The sequence below is a fragment of the Dendronephthya gigantea genome, unplaced genomic scaffold (genome assembly GCF_004324835.1).
Source record: "Dendronephthya gigantea isolate DGI-Jeju-01 unplaced genomic scaffold, DenGig_1.0 000085F, whole genome shotgun sequence".
NCBI classification, from domain to species: domain Eukaryota; kingdom Metazoa; phylum Cnidaria; class Anthozoa; order Malacalcyonacea; family Nephtheidae; genus Dendronephthya; species Dendronephthya gigantea.
This window is the reverse complement of record NW_021163095.1, coordinates 674713-697146: the sequence shown is the minus strand read 5'-3', so window position 1 is coordinate 697146 and position 22434 is coordinate 674713. Positions and strand designations below refer to the sequence as shown.

General features: G+C 41.0%; 2 protein-coding genes, 27 non-coding genes and 1 pseudogene across 29 annotated transcripts; 29 read left to right on the top strand and 1 right to left on the bottom strand.

Annotated features, from left to right (window-relative positions):
* Positions 1–1042: 1042 nt before the first annotated feature.
* LOC114533083 (myb/SANT-like DNA-binding domain-containing protein 4) lies at positions 1043–2461 on the top strand. The gene is made up of 2 exons (XM_028554667.1): positions 1043–1424; positions 2085–2461. Exons 1-2 carry the CDS (start codon positions 1043–1045, stop codon positions 2459–2461), a joined length of 759 nt encoding a protein of 252 aa, XP_028410468.1.
* A 1363-nt stretch (positions 2462–3824) lies between these two features.
* LOC114533082 lies at positions 3825–4585 on the bottom strand (annotated as a pseudogene).
* Positions 4586–4747: 162 nt separating this feature from the next.
* LOC114533081 lies at positions 4748–6370 on the top strand. The gene has a single exon (XM_028554666.1). The coding sequence runs from the start codon at positions 4748–4750 to the stop codon at positions 6368–6370; it is 1623 nt and encodes a 540-aa protein (XP_028410467.1).
* Positions 6371–14945: 8575 nt separating this feature from the next.
* On the top strand, positions 14946–15017 carry Trnad-guc. The gene has a single exon. It is a non-coding gene; the product is annotated as a tRNA-Asp (tRNA).
* A 1390-nt stretch (positions 15018–16407) lies between these two features.
* On the top strand, positions 16408–16479 carry Trnad-guc. The gene has a single exon. It is a non-coding gene; the product is annotated as a tRNA-Asp (tRNA).
* A 125-nt stretch (positions 16480–16604) lies between these two features.
* On the top strand, positions 16605–16676 carry Trnad-guc. Its single transcript has one exon. It is a non-coding gene; the product is annotated as a tRNA-Asp (tRNA).
* Positions 16677–16801: 125 nt separating this feature from the next.
* Positions 16802–16875, top strand: Trnad-guc. Its single transcript has one exon. It is a non-coding gene; the product is annotated as a tRNA-Asp (tRNA).
* A 285-nt stretch (positions 16876–17160) lies between these two features.
* Positions 17161–17232, top strand: Trnad-guc. Its single transcript has one exon. It is a non-coding gene; the product is annotated as a tRNA-Asp (tRNA).
* Positions 17233–17357: 125 nt separating this feature from the next.
* Trnad-guc lies at positions 17358–17429 on the top strand. Its single transcript has one exon. It is a non-coding gene; the product is annotated as a tRNA-Asp (tRNA).
* A 285-nt stretch (positions 17430–17714) lies between these two features.
* On the top strand, positions 17715–17786 carry Trnad-guc. The gene has a single exon. It is a non-coding gene; the product is annotated as a tRNA-Asp (tRNA).
* Positions 17787–17911: 125 nt separating this feature from the next.
* Trnad-guc lies at positions 17912–17983 on the top strand. The gene has a single exon. It is a non-coding gene; the product is annotated as a tRNA-Asp (tRNA).
* A 124-nt stretch (positions 17984–18107) lies between these two features.
* Positions 18108–18179, top strand: Trnad-guc. Its single transcript has one exon. It is a non-coding gene; the product is annotated as a tRNA-Asp (tRNA).
* A 125-nt stretch (positions 18180–18304) lies between these two features.
* Trnad-guc lies at positions 18305–18376 on the top strand. The gene has a single exon. It is a non-coding gene; the product is annotated as a tRNA-Asp (tRNA).
* A 125-nt stretch (positions 18377–18501) lies between these two features.
* Trnad-guc lies at positions 18502–18573 on the top strand. Its single transcript has one exon. It is a non-coding gene; the product is annotated as a tRNA-Asp (tRNA).
* Positions 18574–18858: 285 nt separating this feature from the next.
* Positions 18859–18930, top strand: Trnad-guc. Its single transcript has one exon. It is a non-coding gene; the product is annotated as a tRNA-Asp (tRNA).
* Positions 18931–19055: 125 nt separating this feature from the next.
* Positions 19056–19127, top strand: Trnad-guc. The gene has a single exon. It is a non-coding gene; the product is annotated as a tRNA-Asp (tRNA).
* Positions 19128–19249: 122 nt separating this feature from the next.
* On the top strand, positions 19250–19321 carry Trnad-guc. Its single transcript has one exon. It is a non-coding gene; the product is annotated as a tRNA-Asp (tRNA).
* Positions 19322–19446: 125 nt separating this feature from the next.
* On the top strand, positions 19447–19517 carry Trnad-guc. The gene has a single exon. It is a non-coding gene; the product is annotated as a tRNA-Asp (tRNA).
* Positions 19518–19642: 125 nt separating this feature from the next.
* Trnad-guc lies at positions 19643–19714 on the top strand. The gene has a single exon. It is a non-coding gene; the product is annotated as a tRNA-Asp (tRNA).
* A 275-nt stretch (positions 19715–19989) lies between these two features.
* On the top strand, positions 19990–20061 carry Trnad-guc. The gene has a single exon. It is a non-coding gene; the product is annotated as a tRNA-Asp (tRNA).
* A 125-nt stretch (positions 20062–20186) lies between these two features.
* Trnad-guc lies at positions 20187–20258 on the top strand. Its single transcript has one exon. It is a non-coding gene; the product is annotated as a tRNA-Asp (tRNA).
* Positions 20259–20383: 125 nt separating this feature from the next.
* Positions 20384–20455, top strand: Trnad-guc. The gene has a single exon. It is a non-coding gene; the product is annotated as a tRNA-Asp (tRNA).
* A 125-nt stretch (positions 20456–20580) lies between these two features.
* On the top strand, positions 20581–20652 carry Trnad-guc. Its single transcript has one exon. It is a non-coding gene; the product is annotated as a tRNA-Asp (tRNA).
* Positions 20653–20934: 282 nt separating this feature from the next.
* Trnad-guc lies at positions 20935–21006 on the top strand. The gene has a single exon. It is a non-coding gene; the product is annotated as a tRNA-Asp (tRNA).
* Positions 21007–21126: 120 nt separating this feature from the next.
* Trnad-guc lies at positions 21127–21198 on the top strand. The gene has a single exon. It is a non-coding gene; the product is annotated as a tRNA-Asp (tRNA).
* A 124-nt stretch (positions 21199–21322) lies between these two features.
* On the top strand, positions 21323–21394 carry Trnad-guc. Its single transcript has one exon. It is a non-coding gene; the product is annotated as a tRNA-Asp (tRNA).
* Positions 21395–21519: 125 nt separating this feature from the next.
* Positions 21520–21591, top strand: Trnad-guc. The gene has a single exon. It is a non-coding gene; the product is annotated as a tRNA-Asp (tRNA).
* A 122-nt stretch (positions 21592–21713) lies between these two features.
* On the top strand, positions 21714–21785 carry Trnad-guc. The gene has a single exon. It is a non-coding gene; the product is annotated as a tRNA-Asp (tRNA).
* A 313-nt stretch (positions 21786–22098) lies between these two features.
* Positions 22099–22170, top strand: Trnad-guc. The gene has a single exon. It is a non-coding gene; the product is annotated as a tRNA-Asp (tRNA).
* Positions 22171–22291: 121 nt separating this feature from the next.
* On the top strand, positions 22292–22360 carry Trnad-guc. The gene has a single exon. It is a non-coding gene; the product is annotated as a tRNA-Asp (tRNA).
* The last annotated feature ends 74 nt before the right edge of the window (positions 22361–22434 follow it).

Sequence of the window (22434 nt, the reverse complement as noted above, 5' to 3'; positions counted from 1 at the left end):
AAGACGGAGGGGACAAAGGAAGAAAACCACCTTTTTTCCACGGAAACAACACGAACTTAGCAATGCACGGGCAGAATATTGAGCAAGTCTACGAGTCAAAGGGAAGGAATCTATCGTGTGTCTTATGCAAAGGCACACATCATCTTGAGCGCTGTCATAAGTTTAAAGCCCAAAGTCTTGAACAGCGACGTGAATTGGTAAAGTCGAAGAGAGTCTGCCACGCTTGCCTAAGTCCAGGGCACTTCGTAAAGAACTGCAGAGGCGCTCGCATATGCGGCAATGAAGGTTGCTAAAGAAGACACCACCCCTTGTTACATTCCTCCGAAGCTGCACCCAAACAGGAAACTAAGCCTGGTCAAACAGGATCCGGTTCGGGCTCACCCTCTGAAACAGCACAACGTCTACGCAACATACCCCAAACGGTGGGCTCTCTATATCAGGAGTTGGTGTAACAAATTCCTCATCCAGCAACGGGCGCGTCGGTTTACAAGTCGTACCAGTCAAGGTTAGCGCCCCCTACGGCGATCGCGTGATAGAAACGTATGCATTCCTGGACAGTGGGTCCAACACAACTATGTGTTTATCCAGTTTAGCCGAAGAACTGGGTGCTGATTGTACACCTGTTGAATTCACGTTATCAACCGTGTCTGGAAAGCAGAAGAGTAGAGGTCATCAGTTGTCTCTCGATGTTGTTGGGGTTTCCACTGGTAAGGGCGTTAGATTAAATAAAGTGTGGACAACTGAAAGTTTCCCGGTTGCTCAAGAGAGTATTCCAACTGCTACGGACGTTCAACAATGGTCTCACCTCAAGGACGTTGATATTATTGACCTGGGGCCGGTTGTATCAACGGCGTTTAAGCTAAACGGTGTTTAGCTGCTATCCAGCGTATAAATTTGTTATCCGGCGGATAGTTAAACGGTGGATAAAATTGCGTTGTACAAAGCCCGTTTAGCGTCGCGTTTAACTATCCGCTGGATAAATCAGATATAACCAGAGTAAACCGGTTTTTTCCGCCCGTAGTAAGGGCGGGAAAAACAAAAAATGGACAGCAAACGCGCAAGAAAGCCAAATTTTTCTTCGGCTGAATGTGCATTAATTTTGCAATTGGCCGAAGAAAATATAGGAACAATTCGTGAAAAATTCTCGTCAACCCTAACGAATCAAAGAAAGAAAGCCGTTTGGCAAAACATTTCCGACAAGGTCAATTCTCTTGGCGTAGCGAAAAGGAGCTCGTCCGACGTACGGGAGAAATGGAGGGCTATGAGAAATGAGGCGCGAAAAGATTTTTGCCGAGACAAAAATGCTATGGGAAAGACCGGGGGAGGAAGGCCGCCAGCCCCGCCGAAAGCAACGAGTTTGCGAATCCAAGACCTTTTTGGGGACGAACCTGGGTTCTCAGGGATTGTAGGTGGCATTGAGTCAGGTAAGTGCCAGTGTCATGCGCAAAAAAAATTCTGTAAATATTTTAAAATAAATATGGCAACAGATTTCGCGACTCGCGAGCCATATCGTCGATTCGTCGTTGTTTTTTTTGTACTTTATGGCTTTGTTTCATATTAAATTGTTTTCAAAGTAGTGATACCTGACCTTATGGAAATTACATAGTTACAATGGAACCATATCCTTTGTTTGGCAGGCTGACAGGCTACTTAATATAAATACACAATACAATACTATTTGAAAGATAAGTATATTAACGCTTCAGTTAATAAAATAGTTGTTGCGGTTTTCTTCACTAATATTGCAACATTCAGGCAGTGCTTAGTGGGTTCTTTCTAAAGATTGTCATCATTCAGTCATACTTTCATGTAATCTCAAATACTTCAAAATGTATAAAAAGCACAAAGTATTTTGTTGCAAAATGTTTCGTTCAGTTTATCACCCTTGTAATGTTTGTATTAATACTAGTAAGCTTAGCTGACACCCTGGGATGATTGCATTTACAACATTTAAATGCTTAGCCTTTTGCCTTATACCACTGATGCAGCCCTAAACAGCTTTAATATTTGCATTTTAACTGAAAAATTATACACTAATATTGAAGACTATGCAACCTAAAACTTACAGTATATGTATTTTATAGAAACTTGTGTTACAACATCCCAGCCTGAATGTGCAATGAGCCATTCTGTTATTGAGTCCGATAGTATAATATCTGACTCAATAACGGAAATACTTGAAGCAACAGCACAGCCAACAACATCAGAGCTGTCTGAGCCATCGCAAGAGATATGTGATTTATCTCCTCCACCCAAACCAGTGAAACCACCGGCTGCAAAGAAACGCAAGGTTTCTACACAGGACATCCAGCAAATGCAACTGGAGGTCCTGACCATAGAGAAGAAGAAAATTGAGATGGAGGTAGAGAACATGCAACTCATGAATCAGAAGTTAAGGCTTGAGATTCAAGAGCTTTTGGCAAGGAGTCAACCTGTTATTACCATTGTTGACAACAATTAGAATATTGCACAGCACTACTTTCTGTTGTCTTCGAAATTTTTAGAGTATAGTGACTGGCCTAACATTTTTTTGGGGGAGCAAACCTTGCCCAGATAAGGAAACAATTGTAAACATATTACCATGCAAACAACAGAAAGTGGTGCTTTATTTCGTTTGAACTATTCTTTGTAAAAAATAATTTCATTTTAATATTTTTAAGTTTACAATGTATGTAAAATTGTATAAAATATGTACATATAATGTTGAAACATGTGATACAACTTTTGCCAAAAATGGCAAAGTTTGCAAACTGAAAGGTTTTGGTTCATGGCAGCCTGCAAGATAAGACTAACTTAATTCTTGACATTTTGAGCTAATTAGGCCCTTCATAGGGATCGAGCTGCCTTAGCTGGAAATGTCAAGAAGTTTGTTTTATCTTGCAGGTTGCCATGAACCAAAACCTTTCAGTTTGTATAAATAACACATGAAAATAAATAACAGTATTTCATATAATTAATGTAAATGCAAATTGTTCAATATTTTAAATTATTAATTGTTGCAATTCATTCAAAGTAAGTGTGTGCAATGTGTTCTCTCACTGCTTGCCCTGTCTCGATCCCCACGAATTCATCATCCTCATCTTCATTCCAGTGCCTGTCATCCTCAACTTCAGGCAATGGCTCATTGTGGTCGATAGCAATGTTGTGCAGAATACAACACGCAGTAACAATGGTACACACCCTTTCTGGACTCATTCGAACTTCCGAATGCAGAACATGAAAACGTCGTTTTAGAATACCAAACACTCGTTCAATGAGGGATCTGGTTACTTTTAATACTCGGTTGAATCTTCTTTGGGGTTGGGTTTGAGGTTCGGCGTAGGGGGTCATAAGGTATGGTAGGCAAGCATACCCACTGTCTCCAATCAAGACACCATTTTCAAAATTTGTGCCCTCTAACCGATGGTGGATGTTAGATGACCGGAAGATGTGGCTATCATGTGTCGATCCTGGCCATTTTGCAACAATGTTGGTGAATTTCCCTATTAAAATTAAAAAAAATAGTTAGCATTAAGCTGTTAATTAATTGAGCAGTAATGATATAAGCGTGTTGTCCATTGAAGATTTTTCCTTGACGTATAATATTTTAATGTGACCATGCAATGACTGATTTGATTCATTTCATGTCATGATAACAATATAACATGATTTTCCCTGATTATTTCCTGCACGTATATACACCCGGAACAAACACCCGGCTTACTTTAATATTCTATTATATTTATTGACAATAACAAAGCTATTGAGCATGCGTGGCCTATTAATATTTACGCTTGCGGCCTGCGGCATTTTTAAAATTATGGTGATAAAAGAGTGTAAAAGTTTTACGTAGATGTAGTACCTTTGTGGTCACAAATTCCTTGTACATTTATGCTGTGATATCGTTTGCGATTCACGAAATCCCACTCGTTGACTGTTGGCGCAATGATTCGGATATGGGACGCATCAATGACACCGATTGCACACGGAAAGTTTGCGATCTCGTACAGACCCTGCTTCACGATGTCTCGTTCTTCTTGGGTCTCTGGAAACTTCACAAACTCATGAAGCCTCCGAGAAAGAGCCACCGTCACTCGCCGGATAATTCTACACACTGTAGATTTATCCAAGCCTGCTAGCGTGTCTCCGGTAACTTGTTGGAAGCTACCACATGCCAAGAATCGTAGTGTTATTAGCACCTGATTTATCGCGGAAACTGGCTGGCTACGGTTTGTTGTTGGACGTATTCGTCTTCAACTAGATGAGTAATGTACCTAATGGTTTGTCGACCGAAGCGATAGCGTCGCTGTAACTCGTTGTCGCTGTAGTACATCAACACATCGTCTATTTCACGCCTGAAAATTCTATCGGCTCGTCTATTAACTCTTGGAAGAGCATAAAAATGAACGCCAGGTAACCTGTACGCCATTTTGTTAAGAAAATAACTATTTATCCGCCGTATAACGACTTAAACGGTCTCAAGAGACCGTTTAAGTTTACACGGTGGATAGGCAAAATTTAACCGACGGATAGTGCTAAACGGGCTTCGTACAACGCGATTTCTCGAGCGTTTAAATTTTATACGGTGGATAGCGATTTAAACGGTGGTTAGCGACTTAAACGCCTTTGATACAACCGGCCCCTGGTCGATAAGAAAGTCACTATTCTTATTGGCAGCGATGTGCCCGAAGCTCTTTGTCCTCATGAAGTGCGCTCTGGAAAGAAGAATCAACCTCACGCAGTGAGAACGATTTTAGGTTGGACGGTAATGGGGCCATTGAATGGGAAGAATTATCAAGAAGCTCAGATGAATTTGATTCAGGTGGATCAAGCACTTGGTTGTAAAGAAGATGTACAAGGTATAAGATCCATAAACGAACAGTTGCAAAGACTGTACAACACTGAGTTTAATGAGTCGACAGCTGATCCTATGGAATGTCTCTCCATCGAGGACCGCCGGGCAAAGGCGATAATGGACAGTTCCGTTAAACTAGTAGATGGGCATTACGAGATTGGCATTCCGTGGAAGTATGACGAACCATCCTTACCAAATAACAAACCCATGGCTGAAAAGAGGTTGGAGTATTTGAAGAAAAGGCTGGAGAGAGATCCCGACCTCCGATCAAAGTATAAAGCAACAATGGAAGAATACATTTTAAAGGGACATGCTAAGAGAGTTCAGCCTAACCCAGTCGAGGAACCGAAAGACGCGCCGCCGATGAAACCAACCTGGTACTTGCCACACCACCCCGTAACTCACCCGCAGAAGCCAGAGAAAGTTAGAATCGTCTTTGATTGTGCCGCTAAGTTTCACAACGTGTCCCTCAATGACCAATTGCTGCAAGGACCCGACTTTACGAACTCGTTGGTAGGCGTTTTGATGAGATTCCGACAAGAGAGAGTAGCGGTCACAGCTGATGTAGAAAAGATGTTTCACCAAGTTAAAGTAAAACCGGAAGATTGTAATGCGCTGAGGTTCTTGTGGTGGCCAGAAGGCGATTTCTCTAAACAACCAGTTGAATATCAAATGACAGTCCACCTATTTGGCGCGACGTCTTCACCCAGTTGTTGTTCCTATGCACTAAAGAAAACTGCGGAGGACAATGCGTTAGAATTTAGCCAAGAAACCGTCGATACGATAAACCGAAACTTCTATGTGGACGATTGCTTAAAATCGTTGCCAACGAAACATGAAGCCATCGGGTTGACGAAAGAACTCCCGGTATTACTCTCGCGAGGCGGTTTCAGACTGACGAAGTGGTTGTCGAATGAAAGAGAGGTTTTATCCCACGTACCAGACAACGAAAGAGCACCGTGCGTGAGTCTTAACTTGGAGAAGTTACCAAAGGATAAAGCCTTAGGGACGTTGTGGAATACGGAGACGGACAGTCTAGGATTCCGAAACGGAAATTTAAAGGCAAATACGAGGAGAGGGATTTTGTCCTTTGTCGCTTCAATGTACGATCCACTCGGTTTGGTCGCTCCTGTGGTATTGCCAGCAAAGCACGTGCTGCAGGAACTTTGTCGCAAGAATTGCGGATGGGATGAAGAGATTCCTAAAGAGATTGCCACGAAATGGGAGGTCTGGCAGGACGAATTCCAATCACTCGCTGCAATAGAGATTCCGAGATGTTACAAACCGCTAGAGTTCAAGGAGATCAACAGTATAGAGCTCCATCATTTTGCCGACGCTTCATCCGAAGGATACGGCACGGCGTCATATCTTCGCTATCAAGACATCGATCGAAGAACCCACTGCAGTCTAGTTATGAGGAAATCACGAGTAGCGCCTCTGAAAACAGTCACAATACCAAGACTGGAGTTGACAGCTGCAACTTTAGCCGTGAAGGTAGACAAGCAAATTCGCGAGGAACTAGATCTTCAAATTTAACGCGTAGTGTTTTGGACTGACTCGACCATTGTGCTACGATACATTAGAAACCAATCAAAGAGGTTTCAAACCTTCGTTGCGAACCGACTTCCGATTATTCATGACGCGTCACCACCACATCAATGGCGGCATGTGCCAACAAAGCTTAACCCGGCAGATCTCGCATCCAGAGGACTTACAATCGGAAGTAAAGATCGAAATCAACGTAACTTGCTGTGGCAAGAGTACTCATCGTGGCCGGAGCAACCAGTTGACCTACCCGATGTAGACGAATCAGATCAAGAAGTGAAGAAACCCAAAGCGAATATCGGAGCAGTTTCCGACACGAAAGGCGCCATTCCAGAGTCACTAAGCTGTCTTATTCATCGGCCGTCCTGTTGGTACCGCTTACAAAAGTCGGTCGCATGGTTATTAAGATTCAAACAATTTTTATTGTCCAGATGCAAAGGGATTGCAGAGGTACGACGCGGTCCATTGAACGTCAAGGAAATCGAACTGGCAGCTAAGGATATCTTGAAAATTACCCAACAAGAAGCATCCGTCAACAAAGAAACTGCCAGCGATAGATTTGCTAAACTGAGCCCAGTTATCTAAGACAACGTTGTTAGAGTTGGTGGACGTTTGGAAAAGTCTCCTATACCTGAAGAGTCGAAACACCCGGCTATCCTCCCATCAAACCACCACTTTACGAAGCTTATCGTACGTCATTATCACGCGAAAGAAGGACACGCCGGCGCTAATCAAACCCTCGCAGCAATCCGACAGAAGTATTGGATCGTAAAGGGACCAAGTACAGTAAAGAAGGTTCTTAGTGAGTGTGTATCGTGTCGTCGTCGTAATCAAACTCCAGCTAAGCAGATTATGGCTCCACTCCCAGCAGCCCGAGTGACACCAGGGGGGCCTCCGTTCTCATCGGTGGGAATCGATTATTTCGGCCCACTCAAAGTAAAGTATAAAAGAGGAACTGTGAAACGCTACGGCTGCGTTTTCACCTGTTTAACTATAAGAGCCATACATATCGAGATATCTCACGACCTTTCAACGGACTCCTTTATTCAGTCTGTGTGCAGATTCGTCAGCAGACGTGGTCCACCCCAAGAACTGTTCAGCGATAACGGAACAAATTTTCGGGGTGCAGAAATCGAGATTAAAACAGATGTTGCAGAGTTGGAATCAAACTAGAATTTTGGATCGCCTCAGAGATAAAGGTATACAATGGCATTTTTCAGCACCGAGTGCAAGTCATACTGGAGGTGTATGGGAACGCATGATAAGGACAATCAGGAAAAACATGCGTGCTCTAATTGGAGACCGTATTGTGGATGATGAAACTCTTCTAACGGTGATGTGTGAAGTTGAGAAAATCGATCGTCCTCTCACCCGGCAATGCGACGACCCGCGCGATATGTCAGCCTTGACACCTAATACGTTACTCTTTACTTTAGTTACCGAAATCGAAGTAATTCAGCAAACACCACATCGTCAACTAACCATCCCCGAGAAAGATGGAAGCAAGCACAGAAACTAGCTGATATATTTTGGGCAAGATGGTTGAAAGAGTACCTCCCAAGTCTACAAGAGAGGCAAAAATGGCTGTCCCCTAGAAGAAATCTAACCGAAGGTGATATTGTTCTGATGGTGAAGGAAGATTCCCCGCGAGGTCACTGGCCTCTCGCTGTTGTCGAAGAAACATTCCCAGATAGCAATGGTCATGTTAGACAAGTAACAATCCGTACTGCAAACCAGAGTCGATATCGGCGTGATATTAGGAAATTGTGTCTTTTGGAAGGATCGAAGGAAAAACCCTCGGAAGGGTGAAGAAATTAACCTTGTGAACATGATATAAACAGTTGTCGTTAATGTTAAGTTTAATCGTTCAATCTTATTTACCTGATAAACCTGGATAGAAGTCATGTTGTTTAAAAGCTCATAAGAGACGCTTTCAGAAGGTCGAAATTGGAACTTAGTAACTTGCGCAAGTAAAAGACTATAGAACATTAATTGTACTGTAGACCTCGATCCTTTTGTAAATTTGGAACGACATATGTAGGTCGTTCGGGGCTGGTATGTAGGATCAAGGGTAATTAATTATCATAGATTGTGCAAATCCCGGATGTAGAATTTGTTTTTCCATGTGCTTGGACGCCTTTTTGTACATGGATCCTTTTTGATAGCAAATACGAGGTAAAAATCATTATAAATTTGTAATTTTTGTTTAGAAAGATAATTAAGATTTTAACGATAAAAATTTATTGTTGATAGAACCGTACCCAGAAATAGATTGTTTAAAATTAAAGACGAAAAATCTCGGTGTATGTTGTACGCGTGTCTCGTTTTATATGTACTGGCAATGCTTGCTCTTAAAGTAAGCAAGGGAGCCGTTTGAAGCTTACAGAGAATTAAATTTGCCGTCGGTATGTAAGTCCGTTGGCAAAGCATTCAGTTTTGAGTTAGTTTTTGAGTTAGTTTGAGTTAGTTTTTAATCACATCATTTATAAGTCTATAGGATTGAAGCTCTGCGCCACAATAACCAATCAGATTTAGTATTTCAGTGTAACTATCTAATCAAATTACAGGGGAAAATGCACAAAATTTTATTATTCTGATTTTGTAATCACGCGTTTGATTTTACACCAAATTTTACTCCATTCAGTGCAATTATATACCATTATATGCTAAAGCTTTTTACGAGAACGAAGAATTAATATGATTTCACAGTATACTGCAACTTTTCGTTAACTTTTTACTAGGAAGAAGAATTGATATCATTTCAGTGAGCGTGTATTACCGATGGTGAATAATCTTTTCTGTCGGTATCCTTGCGAGAGTATTGGACATGTATGTGAAAAACATCGGATATTCATGAACTACGTGCTGCGTTTTTTTATACACCTTGCATAATAGTTCAGTCATTGGATAAAGCCGATTGGAATATAATTTGCTAATTATACATGGCAGAGCTGCGCAGGCAAAACACGCCTTCGAAAGAACTGGGGGGAGCATCGAGGAATGAGAAATTCCGTATAGTCTTTACACCAAATTCCGAAGTTTTCACACGAAATTAACGAAAAAATTAACTGAAAATATGAAAAATTACGGTCTGAATCTTGAATACAGTTTGAATTTGGACTGGACTGGACTGGACTGGACTGGACTGGACTGGACTGGACTGGACTGGACTGGACTGGACTGGACTGGACTGGACTGGACTGGACTGGACTGGACTGGACTGGACTGGACTGGACTGGACTGGACTGGACTGGGACTGGACTGGACTGGACTGGACTGGACTGGACTGGACTGGACTGGACTGGACTGGACTGGACTGGACTGGACTGGACTGGACTGGACTGGACTGGACTGGACTGGACTGGACTGGACTGGACTGGACTGGACTGGACTGGACTGGACTGGACTGGACTGGACTGGACTGGACTGGACTGGACTGGACTGGACTGGACTGGACTGGACTGGACTGGACTGGACTGGACTGGACTGGACTGGACTGGACTGGACTGGACTGGACTGGACTGGACTGGACTGGACTGGACTGGACTGGACTGGACTGGTCCATATTTTGTTTCTCTGGACTCAAAATTGGACTCAAAATTGGACTCAAAAACTCGCCTCAGGACTGGACTCCGAATTCTCAAACCTGATTCAGCCAAAATTTCAATAAATCCTGAACTGCAACTGCATGGAGTCCAAAAAATGAATGTACCGCGTTCTCAGACTTTATTATCATAACTGTCACATTCAGAATGACAGAAATGAACATATTCCGAGCAATTATCCATATTTGATGTAATAACTAGTTAATAACTATTTTCATAATAATACTAATTAATAACCATTTCATTTAGCTGATTAATCGTCTCTCGATTTTGTTTCAGCTCTTTTAAAAAGTATGCTGTTTTAGATTAAATTGGCAATCATTTCTTTGAGCGTGCTTTTGAATTAGTAAAAGCTGGCATGAAGTTTGTCTATGTTGTTTACAATCTAGATTGGGAGGAAAGAGTGCATGATATGCAGAAACATCATCAGAACAAGAGTGTACATGCAGTTGCCACAAGTATGGTTTTCAGCAGAGTGTCCACTGATCACCTTTGATGATGATGGGGCACACTCCACAGAAAGATATTATAAAGTGCAACATGCGTGAAACAGGTCTGATGACGAGATTAACATTATTAAATACCGCTACAAGATTCTACTTGCAAGAGTTCTGCTGAAGAAACTCACAAAATTTTCAGGTATAAAATCATGTATGTTAGAGGAACTCAACTTGAAACATGAAAACTCTGTTGCAACCGCCACGTAATCAGAGATTATCACTATGCCTGTTCTCATGAAGGATGAGAAGAAATACAGTGATCGTGTAGATGTTCTTGACCAGCTGGAGGACTAGGCACATGATATTTATAAGGCTAGTAGGAGTTTGAAGGGTCTAGATCTATCCAATACCCAATTGTGGTGGTTCCAACAAAACCACACCAACCAAGGCTCCGCATTTCACCTGTTCCTTCAGAATCAAATCCACTACATGAAGTAAAAAGTCCTTGCTTTGGCGATCAGTTGACGGGAGTAAGGTTTGCTGGTGCACGCGATCTTCGCTCAGGATGTCATACAGCAAAACAACGCCTCGATCATTTGTATCCATATAAAATTGTTGGATGGTACACAAAGCGAAGCTTTCTAAAGGTATAAAACTCCATGCTACTATACACAGAAGAGTCATCAAGAATTTGTGCTAAACTATGCAATCAAGCTGCTGAAGTAATACATGATCATTCTAGACTGCAAAGATGCAGTGGCATCAGGAAAATCACTTTTCTAATCCAAAAACAAATGATGTTTCATTTTTCAGCTGTTCCTGGACATAACATGTATGCAATTGAGATGTTGATTGCTATCATTCAGAATGAGGAACTTTTATTACCTGCTGAAGCACACCAATGTAAATGGGCAGCAATTGCAAACTGGAAAGGTGGACGGGACAAGAACATTGAAATTGATTTACTTCGGGAAAACCAAAATAGTAACCTAAAAGAACTAATCAATATGATGGGGCCAATAAGACGGATAAGTCTATTGAACGAGTCAGTAAAGCAGCTACAGGAGTGCGTAAAGTTGTTGACATTTTTGAGGACCAAGCAAAGATAAAAGCAAAATCTTCAGCGCACACACATAAGTCCTCTGCACAGGTTGAAAAGAATTCTTTCGGACCTGCGAAAGTTGAAGCCGTTTTCCTTATCATCAGGAAGTTCTCACCGGTCATTTGTTGGCATTTCGGCTAACCCGTTCAAGGAATTGAATGAGGAGCAAATCAATGAATGGCTGCTGAGACACCAAAAGAAAATTGCTTTCCACTTCCCAAGAAAGTGATGGTATCTCCAACCTGCTAGGTTATCTTCAGGTAGATGACACATAGATCTATATGTACTATTAATTAAAAGTAATTTCTGCTTGAGTTAAGTTATGCGTGATCACTTGTTTTAAATTTTCGAGACAAACCTTCGTTTTACTCATTTAGAACCATAGGAACCGATACTGTTTTTGATGTAAATATAACAGTTCAAAAGGCAATAAAAGCATTGGTTTACATCACTGGATATTACATTTGTGCATTATAATGTATATATATACATATATTTAATAGACCCTTATTGAAAGACACTGAATGACAGAATATATGGTTTGAATATCGGCAGTTGAAAATAAATAGGATTGATTTATGTGAATATCTTAAAGTTAATTCTTTGACTTTTTGTTGTATATTGCTGGGGGAAATCATTGAACCATCTCAATCTAGTAGCCAGGGTCTTTTACCTTCGCTCCACGGCCCAAGCTGCAGCAAAGAGCAGAGATAACAGACACTGGGTATGAGGTTGGAACCATGTGTGATTTTACATTAATTATTGTAAATTGTAATTTTAGCAGTTTGAGCTTGAGTCAGTGACAAATGCAATTATCTTATATTTAACAGTAGTGATTCATTAAGGATTTTTTTTTCAATGGAATTTATTCACATTTTTTGGAAATGAAGTACCAATGCATATATATCAATTTAATACAATATTTAATTGGTGAACTTTTCAATCGTATTGTCTAAATTAAATTTGACTACAGCAATCAAAGCAATCACATTCTAGGGTGCAAACATTACAGCATAGGTGTTTGGGTAAAACTGGTACTATGTATATGTCTTTTGTCAGCATCCAGTGAAGACATTTGCCTTCACTTCTGCAATACAATCTTATGTTTTCCTGCACCCTATGTTTGTTCTTAGCAATATCCTGATTGTTATAATACAAGATGGCAGTTGCTTGTTCTCCATCTCCTCCAGCCCTTCCAGTTTCCTGAAAGTATGCTTGTATTGTATACGGTGGAGTGATATGGACAATATTGCGAATGCCTCTAATATCAACACCCATACCAAGGGCCACTGTAGCAAATACCACTCGTATAATGCTTACAGAAGAGCACCATTAACTCAGAACCTCATCCTTCATTTCTTTTGTTTTTGGTGAATGGAATAGACCTTCTCGGACAACAACATTTTAAAATCACGTTTTAAATTTAGAACCACCTTAAATGAAATGGAATTCAAGTTTTACTCTCACGAGCCACGTGCAAAGATGCAAAACATCCTTCTTCAACACGTGCATGAAAAATATTTTTTGTTTTGACCAGAAAATGTGGAAATAAGCCATCACACGAGAACGAGGCTAAGGGGCAAAGACCGCGAGCCTCGTTCCCGCGTTATAGATTATTTCCATACTTATAAGTCAAAATGAAAAATTTTTTTCATGCAAGGTTGTAGAAGGATATTTTACATCTGCACATAGCTTGTGAGAGTAAAACTTGAAATCCATCTCATTTAAGGTAGTTCTAAATTAAAAACGATAATGTTGTGACGTAATTACCGAAAATTGTCTATTGTGCGAACAACCTGTTCTAAGGAACTGGCAAAGATCCTTCAGGGTAATACTGCTTGTTTCCCAAACATGATTCGAAGATCTTGTATGCAAATCCACACCACTTTAAAGGTAGGTAAATGATTGTCAAAGGGTAACTTGTCTGTTCCTTGAGCAAACCTTTGGCTATGGGAGTCAGAATATCTACTAGTGAATCCACATCCGACCCACTTCTAAAATGTTAAATGTATTTTATGTTGACTCGGTCTGGGTTCCCAATCACTTTATTGCATGCTTCAAGCCCCAGAGATTTCTTGATGCATTCTCTATCTTCTTTGGTAGCTGTGGCAGTTGTGACCAATAGGAATGCTTGAAAATGTTGAACATAAAACGCTCAATCTACTATAGTCGATTCTGAAGTCAGTCCCCCTGAAATGAAGAATGGTTGCAAAAGTGTATATTGTTCATCTTGAAATCCTATTTAATGGGCGCTTTTAATGAAACGAGGTTAAATACTAGTAAAGTTTTTAATTTCACTTACCATTCTACATTAATACAATGTGCTCCATCCATATTCACATGAAACCAATGACTCCGGATGTGCAAACACAATGTTGTAGTCTCGACTACTTTAAAAGACTAATTTAGTCTCTTCGCTGTCAATATTAATATCACAAAAAAGTTTGGTTCATCCTTCTCGTTCTCCTCACTCTCGTGCACTGACACTTTTCTAATATAAGCCCTGATGCCCGAATGCGGCTTGTGTAAGATCTCGCGGGAGACCGGGGCTCGATTCACGCCGGGGAGAAAGGTTTATTTTTGTAAAATGTATAATTATGACTTCCATATTTTAATCCTGAATTTTCAATTTCTTTCAATTTTGTATCCATTACACCCATTTCTTGGGTTGCAAGTGGACGATATCTGCCTCGTACCCTGTACCCAGGCGCTTTAATAGTAAAATGTATAACGCTGCATTCAGGTATTGTATAGAGGTCAGCTGAAAAAAAGGTAAAGGTACTTTTATTGAATAATTTCCGTCGGAGTGACTATATCCCGTAGAGTACTCGAATAATTACTTTGGTAAAAGCGAGCGCATTTACAACATATTAAAAAGGTTTCTGTTCATGACATAAAACATACAGGTTTAATAATCCGATGATGAATGAATTCAACACGATATCGAAACAATTTGAATTTAAAAGTAAACCATTCCATACATGAACTTTCAATTCTTCTATTTCTTCTTAAAGGTATAATTATGACTAGCATATTTTAATCATGAATTTTCAATTTTCCAAATTTTATGCATGAGACTTATTTCTTACGTTGCAACTGCACGATAAACTTTACTTCGGATGCAACAGTATTCCTTTGTAGTATAGTGCGGAGTATCCCCGCCTGTCATGCGGGAGACGGGGGTACGATTCCCCGCCGGGGGGAAAAGTATATCTTTTGTAAAAGGCATACTTATTACTTCCATATTTATATCAAGAATTTTCAATTTCTTGACAATTTTTATCCATGATACTTTATCCTTGGGTAGCATGTTCAAGTTATGCTTTATTTTAGTTGAGGACTTAGTCCTCGATATTCCTTGCATATCTCAATCCAATTCCATTTCTTCGCATGTATTTTATTCCTTTTTGAAGCCGTAGTCTTTGGTAGTATAGTGGTGAGTATCCCCGCCTGTCACGCGGGAGACCGGGGTTCGATTCCTCGCCGGGGAGGAAGGTATAACTTTTGTAAAAGGCATAACTATTACTTGCTTATTTCAATCCTGAATTTTCAAGTTTTTGTTATGACTGCGTAAGTTTGGTAACAAATCAGCCAAACACTCCTGCACGATCTTAGAAGGAACTGGGTCCAGAACACACGATTTTTGGGCCATTTTTTTCATTATGACAGTCAGATCCTCAGTAGATGTCGGTAGAAAGGATTTAAATTCACTGCATTTCATCGACGATGGTTCTATGGTGTTGGTACACATTGGAATCGTGGAATGTGTTAACAAATCATTTCTGATAGCGTCAATTTTGTTTTCAAAAAAGTCTGCAAAATTGTTTGCAAGTTGTTCAGATGAACTACATGGTGGATATTTTCTTTCTATTGATCCATTAAAAATTCTCTCTACTTTCTTAAAAAGTTCCCTTTGATCAGATCCGCAGTCATTTATTAATTTTTTATAATAGTTGGTTTTTGCGTTTGTAATAAGCCTATTAACATCAACACACTTCTGAGTATATAATTCTCTATCAACGGTTAATCGTGACCTTCTCCAACGATGCTCTAACCTTCTTTTTATGATTTTTTGTTCTTGAATTTCGGGGGTATACCATGAGGTATCAGGACGTAATACTTTAAGCTTACTTTTAATGGTGCATGCATATTCAGTAACGTTACCAGTGTGTTTTCATAGGCATCAACAGAAGCAAAAGTGTTGATCGCGGTGTTGCTTTTTTGGGCAAAAGCTGATCTTCTTATATCGGCACAGAACAAATCAAAATTTATCGACTTGATGTTCCTGAAGCTAATGCCTTTCTTTACAGAATAAAGTTTAGTAAACAGTAACTTACAATTTACTGCAAAATGGTCCGAGATACCAGGATCAGTTACATTTATGCCGGACACAAATGTGTCATCTGATCTTGTTAATATTAATATTAGATCATGCGGGAGATAGGGGTTCGATTCCTCGCCGGGAACGAAGGTTTCATGCGATTATGCTAAGTGTGATTAAACTACCATATTTGAATCATAAATTTTCATTTCTCTTAATTCTTGTTAATTCTTCTTAATAATTATGACCAGCATATTTTAATCATGAATTTTTATTTTTCAAATTTTATACATGAGACCCATTTCTTACGTTACAACTGCAAGATAAGCTTTACCTCTGATGCAAAGGTATGATTATATTACTTGCATATTTCAATCCTGAATTTTCAATTTCTTTGCATTTTTTTTATTTATGATAGGCTTTCTTTGGGTTGCAGCGTTTTGAAGCCATAATCCTCGGTAGTATAGTGGTGAGTTGTAGTGATCCTGAATTTTCAATTTCTTCGCAATTTTTCATTCATGATACCCATTCCTTGGGTTGCAGCCTGCATCAAGCCGTAGTCCTCGGTAGTATAGTGGTGAGTATCCCCACCTGTCACGCGGGAGACCGGGGTTCGATTCCCCGCCGGGGAGAAGGGTATAACTTTTGTAAAAGGCATAATTATTACTTGCTTATTTCAATCCTGAATTTTCAAATTCTTCGCAAATTTTTATTCATGATACCCATTCCTTGGGTTGCAGCCTGCTTGAAGCCGTAGTCCTCGGTAGTATAGTGGTGAGTATCCCCGCCTGTCACGCGGGAGACCGGGGTTCGATTCCCCGCCGGGGAGAAGGGTTTAACTTTTGTAAAAAGAATAATTATTACTTGCTTATTTCAATCCTGAATTTTCAAATTCTTCGCAATTTTTTTTTCATGATACCCATTCCTTGGGTTGCAGCCTTTTTGAAGCCGTAGTCCTCGGTAGTATAGTGGTGAGTATATCCCCGCCTGTCACGCGGGAGACCGGGGTTCGATTCCCCGCCGGGGAGAAGGGTATAACTTTTGTAAAAGGCATAATTATTACTTGCTTATTTCAATCCTGAATTTTCAAGTTTTTTGCAAACCATAATCCTCGGTATTATAGTCGTGAGTACCCCCCGCCTTTCACGCACGAGTCGGGGGTTTGATTTCCCGCCAGGGAAAAGGTATATCTTTTGTAAACGGCCTAATCATCACTTGCATATTTTAATCCTGAATTTCAATTTCTTTCAATTTCTTCGCATTTTTTTATTTATGATAGGCATTCTTTCGGTTGCAGCTTTTTGAAGCCATAATCCTCGGTAGTATAGTGGTGAGTATCCCCGCCTGTCACGCGGGAGACCGGGGTTCGATTCCCCGCCGGGGAGAAGGGCTTAACTTTTGTAAAAGGCATAATTATTACTTGCTTATTTCAATCCTGAATTTTCAAATTCTTCGCAATTTTTTATTCATGATACCTATTCCTTGGGTTGCAGCCTGTTTGAAGCCGTAGTCCTCGGTAGTATAGTGGTGAGTATCCCCGCCTGTCACGCGGGAGACCGGGGTTCGATTCCCCGCCGGGGAGAAGGGTATAACTTTTGTAAAAGGCATAATTATTACTTGCTTATTTCAATCTTGAATTTTCAAGTTTTTTGCAAACCATAATCCTCGGTATTATAGTCGTGAGTACCCCCGCCTGTCACGCACGAGTCGGGGGTTTGATTTCCAGCCAGGGAAAAGGTATATCTTTTGTAAAAGACCTAATCATCACTTGAATATTTTAATCCTGAATTTCAATTTCTTATAAATTCTTTGCATTTTTTTTATTTATGATAGGTATTCTTTGGGTTGCAGCTTTTTGAAGCCATAATCCTCGGTAGTATAGTGGTGAGTATCCCCGCCTGTCGTGCGGGAGACTGGGCTTCGATTCCCCGCCGGGGAGAAAGGTATATCTTTTGTATAAGGTATAATTATTATTTGCATATTTCAATCCTGAATTTTCAATTTCTTCGCAATTTTTTATTCATGATACCCATTCCTTGGGTTGCAGCCTGTTTGAAGCCGTAGTCCTCCGTAGTATAGTGGTGAGTATCCCCGCCTGTCACGCGGGAGACCGGGGTTCGATTCCCCGCCGGGGAGAAGGGTATAACTTTTGTAAAAGGCATAATTATTACTTGCTTATTTCAATCCTGAATTTTCAAATTCTTCGCAATTTTTTATTCATGATACCCATTCCTTGGGTTGCAGCCTGCTTGAAGTTGAGTCCTCGGTAGTATAGTGGTGAGTATCCCCGCCTGTCACGCGAGAGATCGGGGTTCGATTCCTCGCCGGGGAGAAGGGCTTAACTTTTGTAAAAGGCATAATTATTACTTGCTTATTTCAATCCTGAATTTTCAAATTCTTCGCAATTTTTTATTCATGATACCCATTCCTTGGGTTGCAGCCTGTTTAAAGCCGTAGTCCTCGGTAGTATAGTGGTGAGTATCCCCGCCTGTCACGCGGGAAACCGGGGTTCGATTCCCCGCCGGGGAGAAGGGTATAACTTTTGTAAAAGGCATTATTATTACTTGCTTATTTCAATCCTGAATTTTCAAATTCTTCGCAATTTTTTATTCATGATACCCATTCCTTGGGTTGCAGCCCTTTTGAAGCCGTAGTCCTCGGTAGTATAGTGGTGAGTATCCCCGCCTGTCACGCGGGAGACCGGGGTTCGATTCCCCGTCGGGGAGAAGGGTATAACTTTTGTTAAAGGCATAATTATTACTTGCTTATTTCAATCCTGAATTTTCAAGTTTTTTGCAAACCATAATCCTCGGTATTATAGTCGTGAGTACCCCCGCCTTTCACGCACGAGTCAGAGGTTTGATTTCCCGCCAGGGAAAAGATATATATTTTGTAAAAGACCTAATCATCACTTGCATATTTTAATCCTGAATTTCAATTTCTTTCAATTTCTTCGCATTTTTTTTATTTATGATAGGCATTCTTTGGGTTGCAGCTTTTTGAAGCCATAATCCTCGGTAGTATAGTGGTGAGTATCCCCGCCTGTCACGCGCGAGACCGGGGTTCGATTCCCCGCCGGGGAGAAAGGTATATCTTTTGTAAAAGGTATAATTATTACTTGCATATTTCAATCCTGAATTTTCAATTTCTTCGCAATTTTTTATTCATGATACCCATTCCTTGGGTTGCAGCCTGTTTGAAGCCGTAGTCCTCGGTAGTATAGTGGTGAGTATCCCCGCCTGTCACGCGGGAGACCGGGGTTCGATTCCCCGGGGAGAAGGGTATAACTTTTGTAAAAGGCATAATTATTACTTGCTTATTTCAATCCTGAATTTTCAAATTTTTCGTAATTTTTTATTCATGATACCCATTCCTTGGGTTGCAGCCTTTTTGAAGCCGTAGTCCTCGGTAGTATAGTGGTGAGTATCCCCGCCTGTCACGCGGGAGACCGGGGTTCGATTCCCCGCCGGGGAGACGGGTATAACTTTTGTAAAAGGCATAATCATTACTTGCTTATTTCAATCCTGAATTTTCAAATTTTTCGCAATTTTTTATTCATGATACCCATTCCTTGGGTTGCAGCCTGTTTGAAGCCGTAGTCCTCGGTAGTATAGTGGTGAGTATCCCGCCTGTCACATGGGAGACCGGGGTTCGATTCCCCGCCGGGGAGAAGGGTATAACTTTTGTAAAAGGCATAATTATTACTTGCTTATTTCAATCCTGAATTTTCAAATTCTTCGCAATTTTTTATTCATGATACCTATTCCTTGGGTTGCATCCTTTTTGAAGCCGTAGTCCTCGGTAGTATAGTGGTGAGTATCCCCGCCTGTCACGCGGGAGACCGGGGTTCGATTCCCCGCAGGGGAGAAGGGTATAACTTTTGTAAAAGGTATAATTATTACTTCCTTATTTCAATCTTGAATTTTCAAGTTTTTGGCAAACCATAATCCTCGGTATTATAGTCGTGAGTACCCCCGCCTTTCACGCACGAGTCGGGGGTTTGATTTCCAGCCAGGAAAAAGGTATATCTTTTGTAAAAGACCTAATCATCACTTGCATATTTTAATCCTGAATTTCAATTTCTTTGCATTTTTTTTATATATGATAGGTATTCTTTGGGTTGCAGCTTTTTGAAGCCATAATCCTCGGTAGTATAGTGGTGAGTATCCCCGCCTGTCGCGCGGGAGACTGGGCTTCGATTCCCCGCCGGGGAGAAAGGTATATCTTTTGTATAAGGCATAATTATTATTTGCATATTTCAATCCTGAATTTTCAATTTCTTCGGAATTTTTTATTCATGATACCCATTGCTTGGGTTGCAGCCTGTTTGAAGCCGTAGTCCTCGGTAGTATAGTGGTGAGTATCCCCGCCTGTCACGCGGGAGACCGGGGTTCGATTCCCCGCCGGGGAGAAGGGTATAACTTTTGTAAAAGGCATAATTATTACTTGCTTATTTCAATCCTGAATTTTCAAATTCTTCGCAATTTTTTATTCATGATACCCATTCCTTGGGTTGCAGCCTGCTTGAAGCTGTAGTCCTCGGTAGTATAGTGGTGAGTATCCCCGCCTGTCACGCGGGAGACCGGGGTTCGATTCCCCGCCGGGGAGAAGGGCTTAACTTTTGTAAAAGGCATAATTATTACTTGCTTATTTCAATCCTGAATTTTCAAATTCTTCGCAATTTTTTATTCATGATACCTATTCCTTGGGTTGCAGCCTTTTTGAAGCCGTAGTCCTCGGTAGTATAGTGGTGAGTATCCCTGCCTGTCACGCGGGAGACCGGGGTTCGATTCCCCGCCGGGGAGAAGGGTATAACTTTTGTAAAAGGCATAATTATTACTTGCTTATTTCAATCTTGAATTTTCAAGTTTTTTGCAAACCATAATCCTCGGTATTATAGTCGTGAGTACCCCCGCCTGTCACGCACGAGTCGGGGGTTTGATTTCCAGCCAGGGAAAAGGTATATCTTTGTAAAAGACCTAATCATCACTTGAATATTTTAATCCTGAATTTCAATTTCTTATAAATTCTTTGCATTTTTTACTTATGATAGGTATTCTTTGGGTTGCAGCTTTTTGAAGCCATAATCCTCGGTAGTATAGTGGTGAGTATCCCCGCCTGTCGTGCGGGAGACTGGGCTTCGATTCCCCGCCGGGGAGAAAGGTATATTTTGTATAAGGCATAATTATTATTGCATATTTCAATCCTGAATTTTCAATTTCTTCGCATTTTTTATTCATGATACCCATTCTTGGGTTGCAGCCTGTTTGAAGCCGTAGTCCTCCGTAGTATAGTGGTGAGTATCCCCGCCTGTCACGCGGGAGACCGGGGTTCGATTCCCCGCCGGGGAGAAGGGTATAACTTTGTAAAAGGCATAATTATTACTTGCTTATTTCAATCCTGAATTTTCAAATTCTTCGCAATTTTTTATTCATGATACCCATTCCTTGGGTTGCAGCCTGCTTGAAGCTGTAGTCCTCGGTAGTATAGTGGTGAGTATCCCCGCCTGTCACGCGAGAGATCGGGGTTCGATTCCCCGCCGGGGAGAAGGGCTTAACTTTTGTAAAAGGCATAATTATTACTTGCTTATTTCAATCCTGAATTTTCAAATTCTTCGCAATTTTTTATTCATGATACCCATTCCTTGGGTTGCAGCCAGTTTAAAGCCGTAGTCCTCGGTAGTATAGTGGTGAGTATCCCCGCCTGTCACGCGGGAAACCGGGGTTCGATTCCCCGCCGGGGAGAAGGGTATAACTTTTGTAAAAGGCATTATTACTTGCTTATTTCAATCCTGAATTTTCAAATTCTTCGCAATTTTTTATTCATGATACCCATTCCTTGGGTTGCAGCCCTTTTGAAGCCGTAGTCCTCGGTAGTATAGTGGTGAGTATCCCCGCCTGTCACGTGGGAGACCGGGGTTCCATCCCCCGCCGGGGAGAAAGGTATATCTTCTGTAAAAGGTATAATTATTATTTGCATATTTCAATCCTGAATTTTCAATTTCTTCGCAATTTTTTATTCATGATACCCATTCCTTGGGTTGCAGCCTGTTTGAAGCCGTAGTCCTCCGTAGTATAGTGGTGAGTATCCCCGTCACGCGGGAGAGGGGTTCGATTCCCCGCCGGGGAAAAGGGTATAACTTTTGTAAAAGGCATAATTATTACTTGCTTATTTCAATCCTGAATTTTCAAATTTTTGCAATTTTTTTCATGATACCCATTCCTTGGGTTGCAGCCTGTTTGAAGCCGTAGTCCTCGGTAGTATAGTGGTGAGTATCCCCGCCTGTCACGCGGGAGACCGGGGTTCGATTCCCCGCCGGGGAGAAGGGTATAACTTTTGTGAAAGGCATAATTATTACTTGCTTATTTTCAATCCTGTTTTCAAATTTTTCGTTTTTTATTCATGATACCCATTCCTTGGGTTGCAGCCTTTTTGAAGCCGTAGTCCTCGGTATAGTGGTGAGTATCCCCGCCTGTCACGCGGGAGACCGGGGTTCGATTCCCCGCCGGGGAGACGGGTATAACTTTTGTAAAAGGCATAATCATTACTTGCTTATTTCAATCCTGAATTTTCAAGTTTTTGGCAAA

Bases quoted from the DNA above. Each gene is read 5' to 3' on its own strand.
- LOC114533083 (XM_028554667.1), top strand. From the start codon at position 1,043: ATGGACAGCAAACGCGCAAGAAAGCCAAATTTTTCTTCGGCTGAATGT. The intron at 1,425-2,084 runs GTAAGTGCCAGT...TGTATTTTATAG, and splicing joins TGTAGGTGGCATTGAGTCAG to AAACTTGTGTTACAACATCC.
- LOC114533081 (XM_028554666.1), top strand. From the start codon at position 4,748: ATGGGGCCATTGAATGGGAAGAATTATCAAGAAGCTCAGATGAATTTG.